At 44.6% G+C, this 23,287-nt stretch overlaps 1 protein-coding gene across 1 annotated transcript in view; it reads right to left on the reverse strand.

Moving 5' to 3' along the window:
- PAFAH1B1 (platelet activating factor acetylhydrolase 1b regulatory subunit 1) overlaps nucleotides 1-23,287 on the reverse strand; it is a 56,987-nt gene that overhangs the window by 12,578 nt on the left and 21,122 nt on the right. Inside the window, exons 2-3 of the mRNA XM_069944715.1 lie at nucleotides 20,076-20,279; nucleotides 1-2 (exon numbers count right to left, since the gene is read on the reverse strand). The exon at nucleotides 1-2 is cut by the window's left edge and continues 83 nt beyond it. Of these exons, the coding sequence (XP_069800816.1) occupies nucleotides 1-2; nucleotides 20,076-20,107 (34 nt within the window). The 5' untranslated portion in view covers nucleotides 20,108-20,279. The remainder of the gene's footprint in view (nucleotides 3-20,075; nucleotides 20,280-23,287) is intronic.

Raw genomic sequence — 23,287 nt, forward strand, 5'->3', positions numbered from 1 at the left:
TTCTGAAATAAAAAGGCATATTTGTATGAGAAGTATGAAAGAAGTTTCTGACGCTAGTCTAGCTATGCGCAGAGATGGCTATTCATATATATGCAGAATCATTTAGTTTGACTGGAAAATAATCTGAAACCATAAATTGTTTTACCCAATACCAAGCATCTTTAGTCAATGCTAATAGGGTAATGGTATTAGACATTATATGATCACAATCCTTGTACCCAACCATGAAGATGTTAAATGGCAGCACAGACATTATTAAGCAGCAAACCAAGCCAAGTTTTTCGACAGATTGCTTGGCAACAGTTCCTTCTAGTGACACAAGTGTGTTTGGTATTTGGTCATGTGACTGCACCCTTGCACCACCAGGACAGACTACTGAATCAGCTGCCTGCTTTAGACAACCCTTTTCATTGTGTAGGTCCTCGGGGAACTACTTCATTGTGGGGTATAGGGTGCTGACACCAGTGGCAGATTGCGGATTTTGCCATAGACGCATGTTTCTGCAGCAAAAACAACAGTGCAGATTTATTGGAGATTCTGACTTCGACACTGTTCAAATGGAAAAACCATGTTTAAAACCACAGCATGTTACCGAATTCCAGTTTGTACCAATTTGTAGAATATCTTCACAATACAAGCCACATCTTCTGAGTTCACCCACTTTTTGCAATCTGACTTCTCTACACAGGTGTAAAGGGTAAATTTAGCAGTCTTCATACCCTATATTACATCATACGTCATGGTGCTTGTTCCAGTAAAAAGTGATCTTTTATCATCTGCGCATTGGGATACGTGGGCAGAGCTTGACCTTTAGAGGACCCGGCCAATTTCAATTTTTGCGTTTTCGTTTTTCCCTCCTTGTGCTTAAAAGGCCATGGCACTTGCATTTTTTCTCCTAGAAACTCACATGAGCCCTTATTTTTTGCGCCACTGCTGCAGCCGAAAGCATCCGAGTGCCGAGCCGGGATCAGCGCCATTTTGGAGCTGACACCCGGCCGACACAGAAGTGTGGATCGCTCCTCCAGGAAAACGTCCCGGAGGAGCGATCCACCACACTAGACCCCAGGGAAGTGCTGCATCCGGTAATCGGATGCAGCTGTCATCTTTGACAGCTGCATCTGATTACTGTATTAGCGGGCACGGCGATCGGACAGTGCCCGCTAATAGCCGTGGCCTTGGGCTACACGCGCCACCCGGGACCGCGGCGGTTCAGAGCCGGGTCGTATGGGTACGTCATATATCCCCAAGAGGTTAATAATACATTTTCAACAGCACTGTACTATATATGTCCAAATTGACTTTGAACACTCTGCATTTGATTACTGATGAATGAAGAAGTTTTGAGTCAGCCCTGGAACCTATGGCTGTATACATTTTTCAGGCAGCCTTAGTGCCGCACCGGTAAGCAAATGCCACACGCTTAAGGTTTACTAATCTCTATAGTCTATCCTAAGCAGCACAAGTCTCTCAAACAGCTGATCAGCAGGGGTGCAAGGAGTTAGACCCCAGCCGGTCAGATGTGAGAAGAACTTACGGTGCTTGTGCTGAAACCTCTTTATTGTTTACAGGCGCTTAACTTTGCAATCACTGTAATAATAGTTCATTTGAAAAGGAAAGTTACTGAAAAGTTAACAAACATCAAAAACTTACCAAATAGATATACACCATGCATATATGGCATATGGCTGGGCAATTAATTGAATTGATTAATTTGCCCTTAGGGGGCTCACAATTCAGTTTTTTTGAAAACTACAAAAACTGTTTAGAAGAAAAAAATTTCAGTGCTTTGTCCTGCAGGTGGAGCCAGCTGTTGGCAGCCTCGGTGACCTGAGCTGTATACAGATACTGAGCAGGAATGAGGGTCTGTTTCCCCACTGCTCAGGATGTGCAGGACCCAGAGGAGATGCTACTGTGCGCTGTGGGTGGCCAACCTATATATTCTTCATCCTAAAGAGGTGGCAGGGCCATGGCAAAAGCTGAGGCCTAACAGGTGACAGTGGGACTGCGGACACCAGGGCAGGAGAGCAACAGGGCACAGTACCAAGGCCAGCAAAGTGTGCATGGAGGAGATTGCCAAACTATATACATACATTGTACTGCAACAGTATACACAGACTCGGCATATACTGTGGCAGTCTACTCTATGTACACTATGCAGGCCTGCTGGGGTTGGGGGGACCCTCTGGAGATTCGCTGCCACATTCTGTAGTTAGGGTCATTTTTCTGTACAAATAAATCAGCATGTTTGGGGCTCTTGAGGCGAGCCCAGCACTCCTAGTGCACCGCTACCTCCTCCCATCTCACCAACGTGCCAAATTCTATTCATATGAGATGCATGAATAAGAGAACAGGTAGCGGTGCACTGGAATGTCCAAAAGTGATCCAGCGAGACAGCCGTCCTTAATAAAATCCACTTTTATTTAATTCAGACAAAGATAAAAAGTCCAACAGATGGACAATGCATTGTCCTTGTCTGAATTAAATAATTAAATAAAAGTGGATTTTATTAAGGACGGCTGTCTCGCTGGATCACTTTTGGACATTTCATTTGACCAGCCCTGTGAGTTCCTGGGCACTAGCGACGCCTCCTACACTTTCCACCTTATCTATCTAGAAGGTTCACACCAAATGTTACAGGCATGTATATGGTTGCAGCATTTTTTTTGCTTTTTATAGCGGTGCACTGGGCCCACCTCTAGAGCACTAGATGTGCTGATTGACACACTCAAAAATGCTTATAACTGCAGAACGAATTGGTGGATCTCCAGAGGAACTGAGTGGCACAGCTGATCGGTGAATATAAAAACTTCTACTAGCATATGTGCTAGATATTTGCTTTAATAGGGAATCAGGCATGGAGAGAAGAGCTGCATGCTGTAAGTTACAGATGCCATCAGCTGTACTGCCCAACGTGCCCCTGCACCTCTCCATGATCTGATGTCAGATCAGGCAGTAGGGAGATATATCTGGTGATACATTTTACATAAAATGCAGACAATATCTGAACATATAAAAATTTTAAATGGTAAAAAGCCACCAAACCATTTCACCTTAACACATAGTTTCACTGTCCAGCAACCTAGTTTTTACCATAGAAAGCACATCACTGGATAACAAACTAAAGTGCACAGTATTCTCAGATTCCGCTGTTAATCGAGCCATAGTATCACAAAACAGTCCACTAAAGTTCTATGTGAGCAGGATGGTTCCATTTGACTTACATTATGCGTCTGTCCTGGTCACGTGACACAAAGCAGAAGGGAACGAGCTGAACACAGACTTCTCTCATCTCATTCTGCTGATCAGCTGCTGTCTGAACAATCAGATCCAGACTGTTCAAAAGCTTTAACATGTCTCTGTGACGTGTCAAAGGTTTTATCCGTCACCCCCTTTCTGTATGAGGACTTCTCTACACAGCTGAAAAGCCTAAATTCTGCAGTTTTGATACCTTATTTTCTTACAGATTTCTTGGTGCTTGGTCCAGTGAAAAAGGCTTTTTATCGTTGGTGGTTTGTGCCACCTGGGCGGGGCTTTACGCCCACAGCGCCACCTACATCAACACAGTTGGCCCCTCCCCTCCGTGACATCATTGTCCTCTAGACCCCGTCCCCTCAGCAGCCATTGTTTGCCGCTGAGCACCACAAGTACTGCAACAGTCTATTAACTCTTCATATTCCTGAGTGCCATTTTGAGTTCCTGCGTGTTACAAGGTAGTGCCAGGTGTTTTCCATTATAATTTCAGCAGAGAGCAGAGATGAAGCAGCAGAGGGTCTCAGCACCTGGACCTTCAATGATACAAAATTCTGACCTGGTTATAACAAGTCAGAAGTTTGTTCTAATAACAGGTACTCTTTAAAGTGACTGTACCACCAGGCCCAGGCTGAAGCACTGGAGGCGGCCGACCCACCCTTAGCGGGAGGAAACCCTAGCCCCTTTTTGATAGGGTTCAATTGATTCTAATGGAGTCACGTCGTGGAGGGGCTGGGGTTTCTTCCCACTGGGGGTGGATCGGCCCGCCTCCAGTGCTTCAGCCTGGGCCTGGTGGTACAGTCACTAAAGAGAGCAGAGAACAAAGTATTACACCGAGGTCCAAGAGGTCAGCGCTGATGTCAGAGGAGAGAGCCTGGTGATGTAGCTGTAAATTAACTCTTTGTTCTGTTTTGGTGATCATCTCTCCCTTTTTCATAGAGAACAATGAAGACAGGGGGGAGAGCTTCAAACTGCATCTATATGATAAAAATGCATTTTTCGGCTAATAAACCCAATTACAAAGTTTCTTAAAATGGCCTGTACTATCGATTTCTGCAAAAAAAATTAATGACAGTGACACTTTAAACCCTCATTAAGACAGTCAATTTTCTTTTTTTCCTTGCCTAACTCCAAATTCACAATATTTTAGTCCTCATCTAGATTTTTTTTTTACTTTTTTTTTTTTTTTTTACCAAAACCTGGAGAAGAACCGAAAGGGAGAAGAATCATGGACAAGGTTACACCTTTTTCTGTTCACAATTACAGTGACACCAAATGTATATTTTTTTCATTATAGGTTACATTGATTTCAGCACATCGATCTGTACTTCTAATTCATACCATTCTGTTAACTAACTTTTGTTTTAACCCATGTTTTTAGAAAACTCTCCATGAACATTACCTTCTTACAATGCAGGAAATACGACATGCAGGGGGCGGCAATTATTTTACATGTCTTCATTTGAAAAAAGTGAACAGAGGGGAGTGGAGGTTTTTTTTTTTTTTTTCTTAAATATTTTTTTTAGCCTCCCCTTCCCTCCAAAGGGAAAATGAACATCTGATTGCTTATACAGAGAACTGTCATTTTGCTGATCTATTACATAATGCCTCTGGTAGGGTGTAATAGCAGCAATACAATGCCTGGTCAATATGCCACTGTCACCCAGCTGTATAGCTAGTTAGCAACATGGTGAGCATGACAAACTGAAAGAACCTCAATGTATCCCAACAGGACTGAAGAAGCTTATCACCTCAGGACAGGCCATGTCTCATCAAGAGATGTCGAAAGCGGCATCCTCACAAATCCGCTATTCAGAGGGGCTTCCGCAGCCAGATCTATGCAGTGAATGGGGTCCCAAACAATTTGTTTTATTTACTGTAGCAGAGGTGTTTCCTCTCTGGCTGTACCATTTGCTTTTAGGTCTGTTCTCCTCACCTACAGTAAACCATGGAATAAGGGCAGACCACTGAAACCTAATTGACAAGTTTCTTTTAAGTAGATGGTTCCCGACGTTATAAATGAAGGTGTATTTTGTTTACCTTCATTTATAACATCATAACTGTAACTGAACAAAATTTTAGAAACTGAAACAAGAATAAGTTCTCAATAAAACCTCAGTAAGGCACACATATACCAACCCCAGGCAAAATAAAAACTGGAGCAAATGTGCACTAATTCTGCTATGTACACATGACCACAGCAATTTATTCATTAATCTTGACTAATACATTAGTTTTCTCCTTGTATAAATGTGCAATGAAAGTACTTTTATGGGGCCAAGAGAAATGGGATTATACAGCACCAATAATCACTCAAGTCCTCTAAAAGCAAAATTGTTCAACAAAAAGGAGGAACACTGTAAAAAAAAAAAAAAAAAAAAAAAAACTTCTAGACAAAGCTAATATACAAAGACAAGGATGCTGTTAAATTACAGTCCACGGCAACCTTTACTTAGTTTAGCAGTTTAACCCCTTAAGGTCAAAGCCAATTTTCGTTTTTGCGCTTTTGCTTTTTCCATTTTATGTTTAAAAGTCCATAGCGCTTGCATTTTTTCACCTAGAGACTTAGAGAGTGCTTACTTTTTGCGCAACCAATTGTACTTTGCAATTACAGGCATAATTTTTCCATAAAATATGTTGTGAAATCGGAAAAAAATCATTTGCGCTGTCAAATTGAAAAAAAAAAACGAATTTGTTTTGATTTCGGGGAGTTTTGCATTTACGCCGTTCGCCCTATGGTAAAACTGACTTGTTATGCATGTTCCTCAAGTCGTTACGATTACAACGATATGTAACATGTATAACTTATATTGTATCTGATGGCCTGTAAAAAATTCAAACCATTGTTAACAAATATATGTCACTTAAAATCGCTCCATTCCCAGGCTTATAGCGCTTTTATCCTTTGGTCTATGGGGCTGTGTGAGGTGTCAGTTTTTGCGCCATGATGCGTTCTTTCTACCGGTACCTTGATTGCACATATACGACTTTTTGATCGCTTTTTATTACATTTTTTCTGGATTTGATGCGACCAAAAATGCGCAATTTTGCACTTTGGGATTTTTTTGCGCTTACGCCGTTTACCGTGCGAGATCAGGAATGTGATAAATTAATAGTTGGGGCGATTACGTGTGCGGTGATACTAAATATGTTTATTAATTTATTTATTTATTAATTTATATTTATAAAATGGGAAAAGGGGGGTGATTTGGACTTTTATTAGGGGAGGGGATTTTTTATTAATAAAAACACTTTTTTACTTTTTTTTTTTTTTACATACACTAGAAGCCCCCCTGGGGGGCTTGTATATACATAGCACTGATCTCTCATAGAGATCAATGCTGTGTATATACACAGCAAAGATCCATTAGATCGGTCATAGATTGCTATGGCCTGCTGCAGGCCACAGCAATCTATTGCCGAGCCGGGATCAGCGTCATTCCGACGCTGAGGCCCGGCATGGGCAGAAGAACGGATCTCCCCCCAGCGATCGCATCGCGGGGGGGAGATCCGTGCCACTAGACACCAGGGATGCACGGAGGAAAGCACTTCAATGCAGCTGTCAGGTTTGACAGCTGCATTGAAGGGCTTAATTAGCCGGCGCGGCAACGGCACCCGCGCCAGCTAATAGAGGCACTGCCCGGCTGCAGATTGCAGCCGGGATCGGTGCCGTTCAGAGCGGGGTCCCGGCGTATCAGATACGTCATGGGTCGCTAAGGGGTTAATAGTCACAGTTTATATAAAGGCTGAGTAACTTTGCAAACGCTTTACTCCCATCACCAACCTACACTACAATGTTCCTCAAAAACAAAAAACACGCACACTGTAATGGTACACATGTATTAAATAGGATATTACATACTAGTCCCAATTAACCTAGATGCAAAAATATAAACGCGTGTACAGTGGTAGCTCTGCTCCCAAACACTCCTGTGTTCAAACAATTCAGTATTCAAACATTTGCCACCATAGCTTTGTTCTGTAGGCTAACATTGGTCGGTATGCGAACAAACCTTAGGGAGATAACTGGCGGCTTAACTATTGTTCAGCCAACAGTTATTAAAGTTGTACAGTCACATGACTATCATCAGAAGATGCAGTACAGATGAGGACACCGCCAGGAGTCCTGACAGGTGTTCTGCTCCTCCAGCTACCTGGCTGGCAAATGGAGCAGGAGGCATACAATGTATGCCTCTGGCTCAGTGGCAGTAGTGTCAATGGCCTGTTCAGAAGCAGAAGGTTTTTGCTCCTGAGTGTGAAACCCAGTTTAGAGTGGGGATTCCTTTCAATATAATGGGATTTACAGCTCCTGTGCGCTATATATGCACAGCTACTTACTGCATAGGAGGTAAGTGAGGATGCTATAGCATCACCACTTAACCCTTTACACTCTGGGCTGGGCACTCTGCACCTGACCCATGGAGTGTAAAAATTAAACAGATTTACATTATTCCCTAAGGTTACAAACCCACTTGCCGGATCTGCAGCGAGTCTCCTTGCTGCGTTTTTGCAGCGAGACTCGCTGCAGATCCTGGCCCTATACTTTCAATAGCAGAGAAACTCGCAGCAGGGATGTACATCCCTGCTGCGATTTTGTCTGCAGCCCGCCCCATTAACCCCCCGGCCGCCGGACATTATACATTACGGGGTCCCCATTCCTGCTTGCTTCGGGGCTCCCGGTGTCTTCACGGCCCGCCCGGCCAATCAGTGCGCTGCGGCGGGGCAGCGCACTGATTGGCCGGGCGGAACGTGCCGGGAGCCGCTGAAGCAAGCAGGAGCCGGGATCAGGTAATGTATATCGCCCCCGGCCGCACGATCGCCCCCAGCACCGCAGCCCCCGGCCGCACCATCGCCCGCAGCTCCCGGCCGCACCATCGCCCCCAGCCTTGCAGCCCCCGACCTCACGATCGCCCCCAGCATCGCAGCGCGCGGGCGATCGTGCAGCCGGGGGCTGCGGGCGATCATGCGGCCGGGTGCTGCGGAGCTGCGGGCGATCATGCGGCCGGGTGCTGCGGAGCTGCGGGCGATCGTGCGGCCGGGGGGCTGCAGGCGATCGTGCGGCCGGGGGCTGCGGGGCTGGGGGCGATCGTGCGGCCGGGGGCTGCGGGGCGGGCAGGATATACATTACCAGGTCCCCGCTCCTGCTTGCTTCGGCGGCTCCCGGCACGTTCCGCCCGGCCAATCAGTGCGCTGCCCCGCCGCAGCGCACTGATTGGCCGGGCGGGCTGTGAAGACACCGGGAGCCCCAAAGCAAGCAGGAACGGGGACCCGGTAATGTATAATGTCCGGCGGCCGGGGGATTAATGGGGCGGGCTGCAGACAAAATCGCAGCAGGGATGTACATGTTTCTCTGCTATTGAAAGTATAGGGCCAGGATCTGCAGCGAGTCTCGCTGCAAAAACGCAGCAAGGAGACTCGCTGCAGATCCGGCAAGTGGGTTTGTAACCTAAAGGGAAAAAAATAGCTCAGTTATCAAACTGCTAGGTTCTGGAACAGCCTGCCATAACAGATTGTGTTCGAGAACAGATGTATAAGTGTATTCAATTACGACATTTTCATACCACACATAACCTGTGACAGTGACCAGAATGTGTAGAGATTAGGAGGAGTTGTTCTAGGGGCACATAAATATGCACTGTGATAATACTGTATGCAGAGATAATACCTTCTATTTGTAACACATAAGTGACTAGGCCATATCAGTCCTTTGTCTAAATGCTACATTTAGCAGCAGAAGGGGGTACAGGGTAGATCAGAGTGTGGACAAAAAAGAATTTATGAAGTGCAGCTCCCTGTAGATAGGAAGAAATGGCCACAATACATTTAAGAGGAGGGTGAACCTTATAGGCCGTGTAAGGAAGCAGCAGAGTACCTAGCACCAACTCTGCAGGGTAAAGGGAATTCCACAGCTTTCTGCATCACTGATTGTAAGCACAAAACAGAGGGGATGCCTCATGGGCTGTAGAAAGGAAAAGCAGTAAAGGAACTATGCTGTGGCCAGTGAGGAGAGCAGTACCCTGGTCACATTCACCATGTATTACTTGGATTGACATGACCACATGACAAGCCCCAGGTATCGCAGTCAGAAAATGAATGAAGCGAAGACTGTAGAAATTGACTGGTTATCTTGATATACAGAAAAAAAATTAAGCTTCATTATATGCAAAAGTATTTTTCTTCATGCACCAAGGGTGTTTATATCCTTTGAAGTGTAGTTATTTAGAACAAACCTCTGACATGTTATAGCAACATGTCAGAAGTTTGTGTCGGTGGGGGTCCCCTGGCGATCGCAAGAACAAAGGGGCAGACACACAGCAGCGCATTTTAGCTGTTTAGAGTGGAAAAGAAGAAGCAGAGCGCACACTGCTGCACCAGGACCCCAACCAATACAAACTTCTGACACGTCGCTATGACACATAAGAAGTTTGTTAAAATGAACGTTGTTACACTTACCTTCATTTTGTGAGACATATTTCAGCTCCACAACATCAATTAAAGGAGTACTCCAGGGACCCCCTGTAAAATCTAAACTCCTCACACACTGGGGGATGGTTACTGGCTTCCTCTCTGTCACATTTCTTCCCACTCTCGCTGCTCTCGCTGCCCCCTGCACTGTTCTCTGTTGCTGCTGATTACATCTCCAGCTTCCTGTTTGGACCAGTGCCTGTGTGCTGCATATTCCTACAGTCCCCACAATGCCTTGTTTCCCTGGCCTGCCTCTGTAAACCTACCACCTCTTCCTCCCACCCACAAACGTGCCCATGCCCACACCCCGCCCCCCATGCCTAGCTCCTCTATTCCCTGCCTCCCTCCATCTGTTCCCCTCCCACTGCAGAGCTTAGTCCCCTACACAAGCAGTAATGGGAAATACTGACAACCCAGCAACCTTATTTGGGTGTCCAGTGAATAAAAACTGCAGCCACCATTGTCTACTTTTAATATGGCATGATGCTGAGGGTTGTGTTTGTGCAACCTGGAGTTGCACAGGTTGCAAAATTACTACCAGCATCTTGTCCAAAAGACAATGATGGTGGTAGTAGTTCTGAAAGCTGTGCAACTCCAGCTTGCACACATACAACCCCCACCATCATGCCATGCTGATACTTGATGGTGGTTGTGCTCATGCAAGCTGTAGATAGATATATAGAGATATAAGATAGAGAGAGATATAAGATAGAGAGAGATATAAGATAGAGAGAGATATAAGATAGAGAGAGATATAAGATAGAGATAGATATAAGATAGAGATAGATATAAGATAGAGATAGATATAAGATAGAGATAGATATAAGATAGAGATAGATATAAGATAGAGATAGATATAAGATAGAGATAGATATAAGATAGAGATAGATATAAGATAGAGATAGATATAAGATAGAGATAGATATAAGATATAGATATTATATATAATAGACATATGGACTATGAGTTATAGCTGAATCTGGTGTCCGAGGTCTCCTCTGCTTCTCAGTCATTCTGGAGGAGAATCCTGCAGCATCAGACACCAGTCATCTCCTAGCAGGTATCTGGCATTGACAGGGTGCCAAATGCCTCCTATTAGATCTGTGACATCAGATGCTGCAGGCAGCTGCCGATGTTCTCAAGAATGACTGAGAAGCAGAGGAGACAGATTGTGCAGAGGAGGGAGCCCGACAGATAATATAGTATGTATTGTAAAACTGGGCAGGGCAGAGAAGGAGTGTGGCGGGCAGAGGAGGAGTGGGGCGGGCAGAGGATGTGTTGAGGGGTGGGTTTCCCTGTGACAGAGAGGAAATACATCACGTCTCAATATGGCACCTGTGGAACAGCACTGAGACGTGATGCGTTTCCTTCTTCCTGAACTACAGAACTTCCTGTGGGAATTTGATTCTTTGAAAAACAGGTAACATTTACAGCTGTCCTAATGAGTGTAAATGACAATGTTATATAACTTTCCTTTGTAAGTGCAGTGTTAAATTATGTAATTTGCCCGGAGTACCCCTTTCAGTAAAAATTAAGGCCTTTTTAGGCCAGTTAGGTGAGCATCACAGCAGATTTCACACAGCAAGGTTTGCTGCAATACTCTGTAGTGTCATTTCCTATGGCTCTACATTCTCGCAGCAGATTGAAAATATGCAGTGAGGATGTAGCCCCTGCTTTCTTAACCCACCACTGCCGGGCTAATAAATTACCTGTCCGCCCTCCAGCATGATTCTCAGGCTCCTAACTCCCTGACGTCCCCCTCAGCCAATCAGGGGCTGCGGCAGGACATCACATGCGTCAGTGAGCCAGAGCAGCAGGAGAGAGCGTGGACAGGTAACGTATTAGGCCAGCAGTGGTGGGTTAAGTGGACAGGGGCTACATTCCTGCAGCGGAATGAAAATCTGAGTACGTAGAGCCATAGAAAATGACACTACAGGAGTATTACAGTGGATTTTGCAGCGTGAAATCTGCTGCGGTGCAGCATGTGTTAAACTAGCCTTACACATTGTGATTATCAGCCAGGAGCGTTGCTAGAAATGCCCGCATTCGGCCAGTGTAAAAGTAACAGCTATCAGCTGAGGAGCAGGAACAACACTGATCGCATCTTTTGTGCAGGCTTTAAAATCTACCACACATCATCTTGTTTAAAACAAGGGATGTGCGGCCGATAGCAATAGATTTTAAGGGGTAGTGCGACGTTTAACTTTTATTCACTAAATAACAAACATTACAAAGTTATACAACTTTGTAATGTGTATTATTTAAGTGAAAGGCCCCCTTCCCCGTGTTCACCCCACTCCGGAAGTGTGGTGCTTTATACTTACGTATTCTGTATAAAAACAGAAAATAAGTCCAAGCACTCACCGGATGAAATGATCTCTTTATGCGTTTATTCAGACATCACGGGGGGAAAGCGATGGCTTGGGTGCGGGAGCGTGTAGCAGACATCTGTTTCGCGCCTCAGCGCTTTGTCAAGTCTTACGTCACTACCAGGGGAGGGTAGCTTAAATAGGTTACATCGTGCATAAGTGAATGGTATTCAAAATAAGTGAAAACGAAATATAATATGCAAAAACAACCTCTCTCTTAAGGAAACACTCCAATCATTCCTCTCGTTGAGGCCATTGGGACTGGTCACATCAAGGGTGGCAATCCATATCGCCTCTCTTCTAAGGAGATACTGGTGTCTATCTCCTCCCCTATCAGGTTGGTCCACCTTCTCTAAGCCGAGAAATCGCAAAGAGCTTGTGTCACCTTTGTGGACGGAATTCACGTGTTCAATGAGGCGGGGAACACCTTTCCCCGTCCTCACCGAATATGCATGCTCTTTATACCTAGTCCACATTGGACCAGTGGCGGAACTACCGCCATAGCAGCGGTAGCTGTTGCTATGGGGCCCGGCGCATCAGGGGGCCCGGTGTCCGATCCTGTAATGGACCAGGCCCCCTGAGCTGTCATTTGCAGCATCCGGCCACCGAGCAGGCCTCCCGGGTGCTGCAAATCCTTTCAGAAGATATGTTGCTTTCATTGTGAGCACTCACAGTTCGTACAGCTATATCTGACAGGGTCAGGAGCCAGTGGCTCCGGACCCTGCCAGTCCCTCCTGCAGGGGCCGCCATCAGGGGCCCGGCGCCGCCTCCCACACACTTCAGTGAATGCTGTAGACAGCCTGGTATACAGAGAGTGCAGGGGAAGGGGACGAGAGTTGCTGATGATTCTTTTGGGCTCTTGCATCAGCATGACTCACCCGCTCCCCCTGCACTCTCTGTGCACAGGCTGCAGAACCTCCATCGACCGGTCTTCCTCCTCAGCAGCTGTCACCTGATGTGCCCTCTCCAGGTGACAGGAAGAGGCAGAGACTCTGTGGGCCCCCTCTCCTGCCTCCCACTCCCTGCCAGCAGTGAGGCCTGTTCCCTCCGGTGTACAGCTCTGCAGTCGGTGCGGAGGGGGAGGGGCTGCAGGCTGCACAGTCCTGACCTGGAGCAGACACTTCTCAAGTGGACCCCCCAGCCTCATGTATAAGTAGTAAGTGTATGTGTGTGACTGTGTTCACATTGGTCTATATGTGTAATGTGTGTATAATAAGTGTGTAATGTGTGTATAATAAGTGTATGTATGTGTGACTGGGTAAAATAAGTGTATCTGTGACTGTGTATGTGTGTATAATAAGTGTATGTATGACTGTGTATGTGTGTATAATAGTTGTATGTATGACTGTATATGTGTGTATAATAAGTGCATGCATTACTGTGTATGTGTGTATAAGTGTATGTATGACTGTGTTTAATAAGTGTATGTATGACTGTATGTGTGTATAATAAGTGCATGCATTACTGTGTATGTGTGTATAATAAGTGTATGTATGACTGACTGTGTGTGTGTGTGTGTGTGTGTGTGTATAAGTGCATGCATTACTGTGTATGTGTGTATAAGTGTATGTATGACTGTATGTGTGTATAAGTGTATGTATGACTGTGTATAATAAGTGTATGTATGACTGTGTATGTGTGTATAATAGTTGTATGTATGACTGACTGTGTGTATATAATAAGTGTATGTGTGTGACTGTGTTCATATTGGTCTCTCTGTGTATGTATGTATAATAAGTGTATGTATGACTGTGTATGTGTGTATTATAAGTGTATGTATATGTGACTGTGTTCATATCCATCTGTGTAATTAATGTGTGTGTTTCTGCATCTATGTTATGTGTCTGTGTGTGTCAGTGGAGGTATATATGTAATCTGCATGTGTTTGTGTCTGTGTAGTTGGCATATTTGTGTATCCTGTAATGTGTGTGTGTGTGTATACATGTATTGTGGATTTATGTGTAATCTGCCTGTGTTTGTATCTGTGTGATGTGTGTGTGCATACTTGTGTATATCTGCCTGTTTGTACAGTATGGGTTTGTGCATCTATGATATATTTACGTCATATCTTTCTGTGTGATAGTACAATATGTTGTGTGTAGATATGTGTATATATTAGTAAATTATCCTGTAATATGGGCGGTATGGGGGCTCACACTGTTCATATTCAGTTGCAGCAACCACTGTACAATCCCAATTCCTAGACAGTTGCTGTTTTGCAGTGGTAGCTGCCTTCACATGTATCGCATCATAGTGGGTTTCACTTCTCTGGCTCCCTGGCGTCCTGCTAAGTCAGTTAGTGCGCTGTCCGGTCGCAGCCACAAATTGGCTGAGCAGGATGCCAGGGAGCCAGAGAAGCAGGTGGGAGCGCGGACACGGACAGGTAATGTATTAGCCGGAGAGCGGTGGGTTAAGTGGGAAGGGGCCACAGACTTTCATTCTGCTGCGAGACTGTACAGCAATAGGGAATGACACTACAGAGTATCACTGCGGATTTCACTGCAGAACTCACAGCATGAAATCCATTGCGATACTGTATGGGTGAAAGTGCCCATAGAATAGCCAGCCACCGTCACACTCCCTTGTAGCTGCATTAGGCCTGTGGCCTGCAAGGGAGTAGCTGTAGCCGACAGTGTCACATCCAGCTACTAGGAGGGTTACCTGCACAGGGAGGCCTAACTACTATACAGATGCACAGAGAGGAGCCTGACCACTATATAGGGGCATAGAGGGGTATATTGGGGGCATAGCGGGGTTTAACTACGATATGGATACACAGGGGACTAACCACTACATGAGGGCACAGAAATGCAATATAGATATGGAGGATGATGGTGCAAGAGTGAAAAAAATAAAACAGGGTACTTCTTACTCAGCAGTGCCCAAGGAAGACATCCAAGAGTTGCCAGATAGAATAAAGATGCAATTTATTCATAAAAAGCACAGAAATTGACGCTTTTCAGTAACAAGCAGGTCCCCTTTCTCAAATGCACCTTATTTTGAGAAAGGGGAGCTGCTTGTTCCCAAAACGCGTCAATTTCTGTGCTTTTTATGAATAAATTGCATCTTTATTCTATCTGGCAACTCTTGGATGTCTTCCTTGGGCAGCGCTGAGTAAGAAGTACCCTGTTTTTTATTTTATTTTTTTCACTATTTGTCTTCCACGGGCCCCGTAGCTGGGAGCATCCCGTTTGTGGTACAATCAGCTTTAGCAGCCCTCCTGTATCCTAGCCACTGGAAACCTCCTGCCACTCCACGGACCACCGTCGTACTGGTACCCCCACGGACAGTGAGGGGTTATACGCATAAAGCCCAAGGGGCAAAAAGGTGAGCAGCCTATTATTCTTCAATAACCGTTCCTTGTTTGATAGTATTACACGAGGCGCTGGGCCCTCTTTTTTCTTCTCTTTTTAATGGTGCAAGAGTGAGGGGCCTAAAATATCTGTCTGGCAGATCCTACGTGAACAACTCGTGATTGAGAGAAGTCCTCATGATGGCCGCGCCGGATGGAGAAGAGGAAAAGTGAGCATTGCCGATCGGAAAAGAAGCCCCTGTAATTCACTCAAAGAAGACGTCTCCTGTGAGTCATTGGCTCTAACTGCACTGTAGTCACTTATTATATGCAGAGCCTGTGTATAGCTGGTACTTCTGCTATATGGTCACTGTATAAGGTAATATTGGTCTTTGTACAGTGGATCTTATTTAGTAGCAGAGTGGTGTTATCAGTCAGTATATATATGGTAATAATGTATGATAATTTTGGTAATATTTTTTGCTCCTTAGGTAAGGAGGGGGGGAGGCCCAATCAAAAGTTTGCTATGGGGCCCGGCCATTTCTAGTTACGCCCCTGCATTGGACGTTTTTGTCTTTTCAATGTAGAAACGGTGACATGAGCATACAAGCGCATAAACAGTGTAAGGAGTTCTGCAGGTGATGAGACTATTAATATAGCAATCTACTCCATTAGGATTTATATACGCTGTAGGAATAAGTTGCGGCCAGTATTTGCAGCTACCACATTTTTTTATTCCCTGTCAGGGGAGTTCTGGTGAACCAGTCATCTGCCGTTTTTTTTCTTTCTGCACGTGTTCACATTGAGGCTGTCCCCAATGGTGCGGCTTTTGTGGTATGTGATGAGGGGTGCCTGAGCTGCAACTTCCTTCAAGTCTTTAGACATTGCCGGCACCTGTATCTTTCCTATAGCACTATACTTACGTATTCGCTGTCGACCCCGGCCTCCATCTTGGGTCGACAACTTCATCTTCTGGAGGCCGGCCGGACCGCCCCAGCCGTCCCTCATGCCGACCGGCCTCTGCCACGTCATCAGCCGCTCAGCCGCCATTGGCTGAGCATAGTGGGGGGATCACAGGGGTGGGGGGGGGAACACAGGGAAGGGGTGCATTCATTTAAACAACACGCATTACAAGGTTGTATAACTTTGTAATGTTTGTTATTAAGAGAATAAAAGTTAAACGCTGCACTACCCCTATAAATGTCCACACGAACGATACAGTAAACGGATGCTTGATTAGTTGGGCCATTTAAAGGCACTGTAAGCCACTGCTGATCTCGCCGATTGGCACTCACTTGCGACTGCGTACGGCCAAAGATCGGAGCGCCTAAAAGCACCCTTACACAAGAAAAAAGGAAGCAATGCATTTTAGAATTGGGGATTTCTAGAAAAAAATATTCTATATTCAAAACAGTATAGGAAAGGTAAAGAAAAATGTCTTAAAGTAATAATCCTAAACAATCCTTATTGCCTAACAGATGCATAAAACATCCAGCTGCTGAGGTGAAGCAGACAAGGTCGGCTGGAGGTTGTGCCCGTCTTCTGCATGTCGTCCTACACAGAAAAGCTGACATCTACACAAAGCACATTCAGCTCCTCTCTACTGCTCACAGGGCAAGGGAGCTTTACAAACCCAGCTGGAGTCTGAATCAATACTAGAGGTTAATGGTCCACACTGTGGATAGACAGCACACATTTCACAAGGGTTGTACTTATTATACTACTCTACATCAATCCATTCTAAAATCATCTATTTTCTCAAGAAGGATACCAATACAGGAGCTGGTTGTTTAAGACATAATATGTACATGCTTATAAGTCACTGCATGAAAGCTGGATTAGGCTTGGAGCCAATGAATTAGAAACATATGCCCCATTAGACTATATGAAGAGAAAGTATGGGTAATCCTGAACAGGACCCTATTTGTCACACTCTAAGCCAGTGAAACAGACAAATACACATCACCATTTTTGGCCCACATAGGAAATCAATTGATTTCCTAGAGCTGGACCACCAATAGGACATTGCAACAGATTATAATATGAGCGGTCTTCTGGACCACCCATAATATATAAACTGTTGCGATGTGCTTACTTCTAGGCCGCAGGCAGTTTCAGTCCTAACTTCCCCTCCTCCCCCCCAGTCACATGAGCCAAAGCTGCATGTAAGAGGTAAAATGCTTTTCTCCCACTTAAGAAAGGCTCTTTTTGATGTGCCAAAACGAAACGCGTTGTGAATAGATTATTTCTGTTGCTGCTTTGCACATATGGGTCGCTGTTTTGCATAGACGAGACAATTGGGTTTTCTATGCATTTTTTTGGCTGTGTACCTGTGCTTTTTAGACGTGTATACACGTTTCGAGCAGGAATCAAGCACTCTCCTTCTACTTTCTCCCACCATGGTGGGCAGCACCACACAAGGGCCTTTACTGGCTGCAGCAGGCTCTGGCTATCCTGCTCGCCAGGCATGGGGTACCACGCTAGGAGAGGCAGTTATGTGCTATCACCTTGGCCCTTCTCCAAAGACAGCAAGAGGACCAACTGAGCCCTTGTCACCAGCAGAGGTACTAAGGTGGCAGTGGTGTTCAGGTTACTACACAGCACTGGACACAGGCTAGCATACTTTGTACTGTATGTATGGTGTCAGAACATGGGCTGGTGTGTAACTTGGTGCACTGCCTGCCCCCTTATTGATACTGATTGTGTTGCCCCATGTCTACCCATCACCTGCCTGCTACCAGTTCAGTCATTATTACAAGGGCACTATTGTGGGGGGCTTGCTACTATATAGGACATTATTGTGTAAGGCTGGCTACTATATGGGACACTATTGTAGGGGGATGGCTACTATATAGGACACTATTGTAGGGGGATGGCTACTATATGGGACACTATTGTAGGGGGATGGCTACTATATGGGACACTATTGTGGGGGGCCAGCTACTTGAGGAGACAAGAGTGGTGCTGTCTCTGAAAAAAGTGGCCATGTTTCTGTAGAGCTGGATAACTCCTTTAAGGTATGGGACCGCTTGAATTTCAATCTTCAGCTTAACTTCCTCCTTATGGTCTAAGACCCATTAGATGATAAATAAGAAAATACAAAATGTTTTTCAAGCCACCACTGTGGCCACTAAACTGATCACCTCTTCCTGCAGCTAAAGGCCCTATTAAACAAAGCAATTATCGGTCGCATTCGGCCGATAATAGTCTGGTGTAATAGAAGACAACGACATGAGCGATGTCGGCTGATCATCGTCAAACAACTAAGATAGCAACAAACTGCTGACTTCGCTCCGTGGAACAGGAGCGGCAGCAGCAGGCAGCTGCTATCCTCTACGGGCTGCCCGGACAATCTAGCTATCAGCGCTAGATTGTTCGGGCAACAAGCGGGGAATGAGGAGTGCTGACAGCGCTTGTTTGCTCCTCTCCATCGCCCCATGTAATAGTGGCTTAAGAAAACCATACAACACTAATACAAAACCTTAAGGGGGGAGGGAGGTTACTGGATACTGTATTTTCAATGGCTTAAGGTGAAGTTCACACCAGATAGCAGGAGGTACAAAGCAAGGTTTTCTCTCTCTACAAAACTCATCTGTCCTTAAAGCAATCTATGTCATTGTGCTGGCTTCCATTACAGGGATGAGAACTCAGATAACTCAGTCAAAAGTCTCAGGCAATGTCTTCAGATGGCACAAAAGGAGTCTGTGAAATTTTTCAACCAACTGATTGAGGAATAACCCATTAAGGCAAAGCACAAGCTGTAGCACAGAAGCATTTAGAACGTTTGACCCACAGAACCTGTCTGGCGCCATGACCTGACCTACCGGTTCCCACATGAATCACAGGCTTGCTAAATGAAGATGACCCATAAAACACATTTACAACATGCCAATAAATACTGAAACCCAGGTATTTAGTAAATTGCAACTGCCCCTGCCACTAGTTCAAAGGAGAGGGTATCCAATATGTGTCAGATGCGTTACCAAAAGGCAGACAACATATACATTGTAAACTGTGTAAAATATGTATAAAATATATAGCTAGAAAAAAAAAGTAATTTACCCTTTAAATTCTATTGCTAATAGTGCATAGTATGTGTTCATACATATTCAATTTAACACGTAGCGGTTAATACAAAAGGTTTTTAAAGTAATTTTTCCTGTAAGATAGCAACCCCTTCATGGATCCGAAGTAATTATGGATGAGTAAAAGGGTTAATTGAAATCAACAGCTACTATACTGTCTGCAATAATGGATGTGTAATTGCGGACAGTATTATACCAATGGCCCAGTATCTTGACCACAAGTTTTTGTTGGCCTCAAATAGGGCAGCATAAGCCTAGCACCAAATTCCCTTTGAGGCAACATCACTTTGATTTTAACGGCACAAGCTGCTTCATCACCAAGCAAACCTGCCGAGCCTGTTTCTTACTGTATCACGTCTACTACACCCAGACTCAGCTGAAGGCCATGGGCAGGGCAATGTAACACTGAGGTGGGACATTCCAGTACATCAGTCTAGCATTTATTAGCCCTTCAACAGAACTGAGCACTTACACAAAGAAAATAACAAGTCTGTAAACGGATCTGTCAAGCATTATGTATAAGAGCTTATAATTGTAAGCACAGGTAAAGACACCTCAAGTTATGTGTGCACATGTTACCAACAAACGTGTAAAAGGCTTTTATAAGTAACTTACAGCTCATCTCGTTGCCTTTGTGACAGGACCATGATGAAAATAGTCCCAAAAACGATACAGTGGTGGAGACCTTCAGGAGTTCACAAATCCTAAGGAACTCCGGATCTGTACTGTATATGGCCACAGAGTGGCTTCAGCTGTAGGACACCACTAAAGAATTCCTAAAGAAAACTTGAGTCAGTCAACACGGAAGGTTCATTCCACCTGGAAAAAAACAACAAAAGCTTTTAGTATATAAAAAACCTCTAAGGATCATAAAACTTAAATGACAGTCTAGAAAACAGCTGTGTAAGCCATAGCAGAAAGTGCTGTAGGACTATTTACAGACATTATATTTCAGTCACACTCTTCATTCTTTAATGGGGTTTCCAAACATTGCCAAGTACTGAGAATGAATGAAGCCCTAGCTGCGTACATACCATTCTTTCCAGGGACAGGTTTTCCCCATTCATTGGATTGGTGGGGTCTGACCACTGGATACAGAACATCTTGGGAGATAAGAATACTCCTTTAAGCTAGCAATACACATGGGACTTTGGCCACATTATGGCTGACTAATCTTCTGAGGAATGAACAGGCACAAATCACAGTTCAATAGCACAAAGTGGTGAATTACCATCCAAATTTTGCAGATGATGCGATACAATTGTTGTCAGCCATCTACAAGTTAAAACAAAAAACGTCCAATGTTCCAAATTGCATTTTTGGCAGACAGTTTGTCGCTGATCATACAGCGGGCTTTATACAATAGACAGCCATTATAGCCAATCATCATCTAAAGTATATGGCCACCTTCAGATAGTTGTGGTACACAGTCCTGGATGTGCGGTATTACACTGTATTACACTACACTGTATATATAGTAGCTTTGTAGTTTTTATTTTCTTACTATTAGAAGGACAGCTCTAGGCAGTCACAATGGAAGTTCTTAGAGCTCATTCACAATCACACAGCAAATGGGTTTTCTCCCCTTAAGAGAGAGAAAAAATATCATTTACTCACAAACACAAGATGTGAAAAGGTTTTTGCTGACACTTTGAAGCGGAGGTCCTGTGTCAGCAGAATCTCATAAGCATTCCTACGTCTCATTGTGTGAAACGCTGTGCACCAGTAATCACTTCTACGTGCAACGCAGATCAATTAGATACACACTGGCACTTGGCATTTCTGACTTGCGAATAAAACTAGCTTACAAGGGGAGGAAAAAAAACTCTGCTTAAACCAGCTGAATGTACCTGAACATCAGCAAACTAAGATTTAAAGCACATAAATGAGTTCCTTTTCATCTCAATTCCTCATGTCATTATGTATAAGTTGTTCAATATATCTTCATAGGAGTCAAATCCATTTTTTGGCATGCAGAAAGCTCCCATGCTCTCTAGTGGTGGCTGTAGGCTGCCTAAATTAAGGTATTTTTAAAGGGAATCTGTCAGCTGCAACGTACTTTCCAAGCTGTGGACACAGTTAAAGGAGGCACACTATCTTTTACAAATCCTTCTGCACTTCATAAAATAGAAAAATTCTTTTATTCTCCTGTGCAAGGAGTCAAAGAGGCATTCCTAAGCCTTTAGGCCATGTTCGCACTTCGTATTTTTACAACAAACAATGGCCATTGTTGCAGATTGCCATTTGTGTGTATTGAATTGACGCAGTGTATACACCCTGTATACATTGCAGCCGTTGTTCTCTGCTGCCGCACAGAAAAACTGACATTTCTATTCTGTGCAGCTGCTATTCAGTGAACAGCAGCCGTACAAGATAGCCATAGAGCACAATGTAAAGTACGGCTAAGAGCCGTACTTTACGTTGTGTGCACTTGCTAATTGAAGTGTGGGCACACTCAAACGTACCTGCATTCCAATTAAAATGAAGTGATGTTCACCTCACCGATACTACAGGTGAACATCTGAGACATCGGCGGCAGTTTGACACTGCAAACAGCAGCCGTGTCAAACAACGGCCCATGTTCATACAGCGTGTGAACATGGCCCTAAAGTAAACCAAGCTGGAATGCCTCATTACCGCTGGCATTTCTGCTTGACTGACAGGCAGCTGGAAGCTGAGCCCGAAGGAGGGTTAGGGACATAAATGAAAGAAAAGAGGCACGCCAGCTTGTAGCACTTAGGGGCTTGAAAAAGTCTTTGACACTTGCTTCCATAACATAGGAAAAAAACACTTATTTTTATCACAGATGGATATATCAAATATTCCACGTGTCTCTTAGAATGTAAATTGACAATATGTATCTATATACATATAATATGAATTAGTATTATTGTCAGCCACTGCATAATACACTATTTAACACAGCAAATAAAGTGACTGTAGAAAACACAGCTGCCCACCTCAAGGCTTTACAATTAATATATACTTAGGGTACCTTTACATGTACCGCTGCTGTCATTTTTTATGGCTTAAAGGGAATGTGTCACTTTTTTTCTTTTTTTTATTATTTTTGTTTCATTTAATTAATATCTTTAAAAATTGTTAGACTTTGATTCCTGTTTTTATATTTTGTAAAATTAACAATGTGCTGCCCTGGGGGCTGCCATTTGCAATAGCATCTGTGTATGTCTCCCTGCACGACACATACACAGTTGCTTTATGGCAGCCCTCAGTACATTGGAGTCAATGGACGGCTCCCGTCCCGTCTGCTACAATGTAGCTGAGAGCTGACATGCGCAGCTCACACACACAGGGAGCTGGAGAGGGAGCCAGACGCCATACTTGTGGAGCCCCCAGAGAAGGTACACAGTGCCCAGCACTATCCTCAGCAGCTGGCCGCTCTCCCCCTCCTCCTGCTCGGGCAGTGAGACTGATCTGATAATGAGCCGGCAGGACTCAGCTCCGTGCAGGAGGACGGGGGAGGGGACGCACAGAGACTACAGAGCTACATGCTGGGACAGGGGAGCTCGGTCTCAGGAGATAGTGGATGGAGGAGGCAGAAAAGTGTCACACTGACCAGAGGAATAAAGAGAAAAGCTGCCAGTGTGTTAACCCCTTCCTTCCCAATGTCAGGACACTGCCTGTAGCTACTACGCTGCATCTGCATATGTAATGCAAGGCTAACATGGTATAGATGGGATATATATATGACCTGGCAAAGAATTTCATTTTAGCTCCCAAACAATTAGCAGCAGCTGAGGTCTAGTAAGGGGTTCTGCAGCAGCTGAGGTATGAGGTTCTGCAGCAGCTCAGGTCTAGTAAGGGGT

The sequence above is a fragment of the Dendropsophus ebraccatus genome, chromosome 11 (assembly GCF_027789765.1).
Source record: "Dendropsophus ebraccatus isolate aDenEbr1 chromosome 11, aDenEbr1.pat, whole genome shotgun sequence".
In the NCBI taxonomy this organism is placed as follows: domain Eukaryota; kingdom Metazoa; phylum Chordata; class Amphibia; order Anura; family Hylidae; genus Dendropsophus; species Dendropsophus ebraccatus.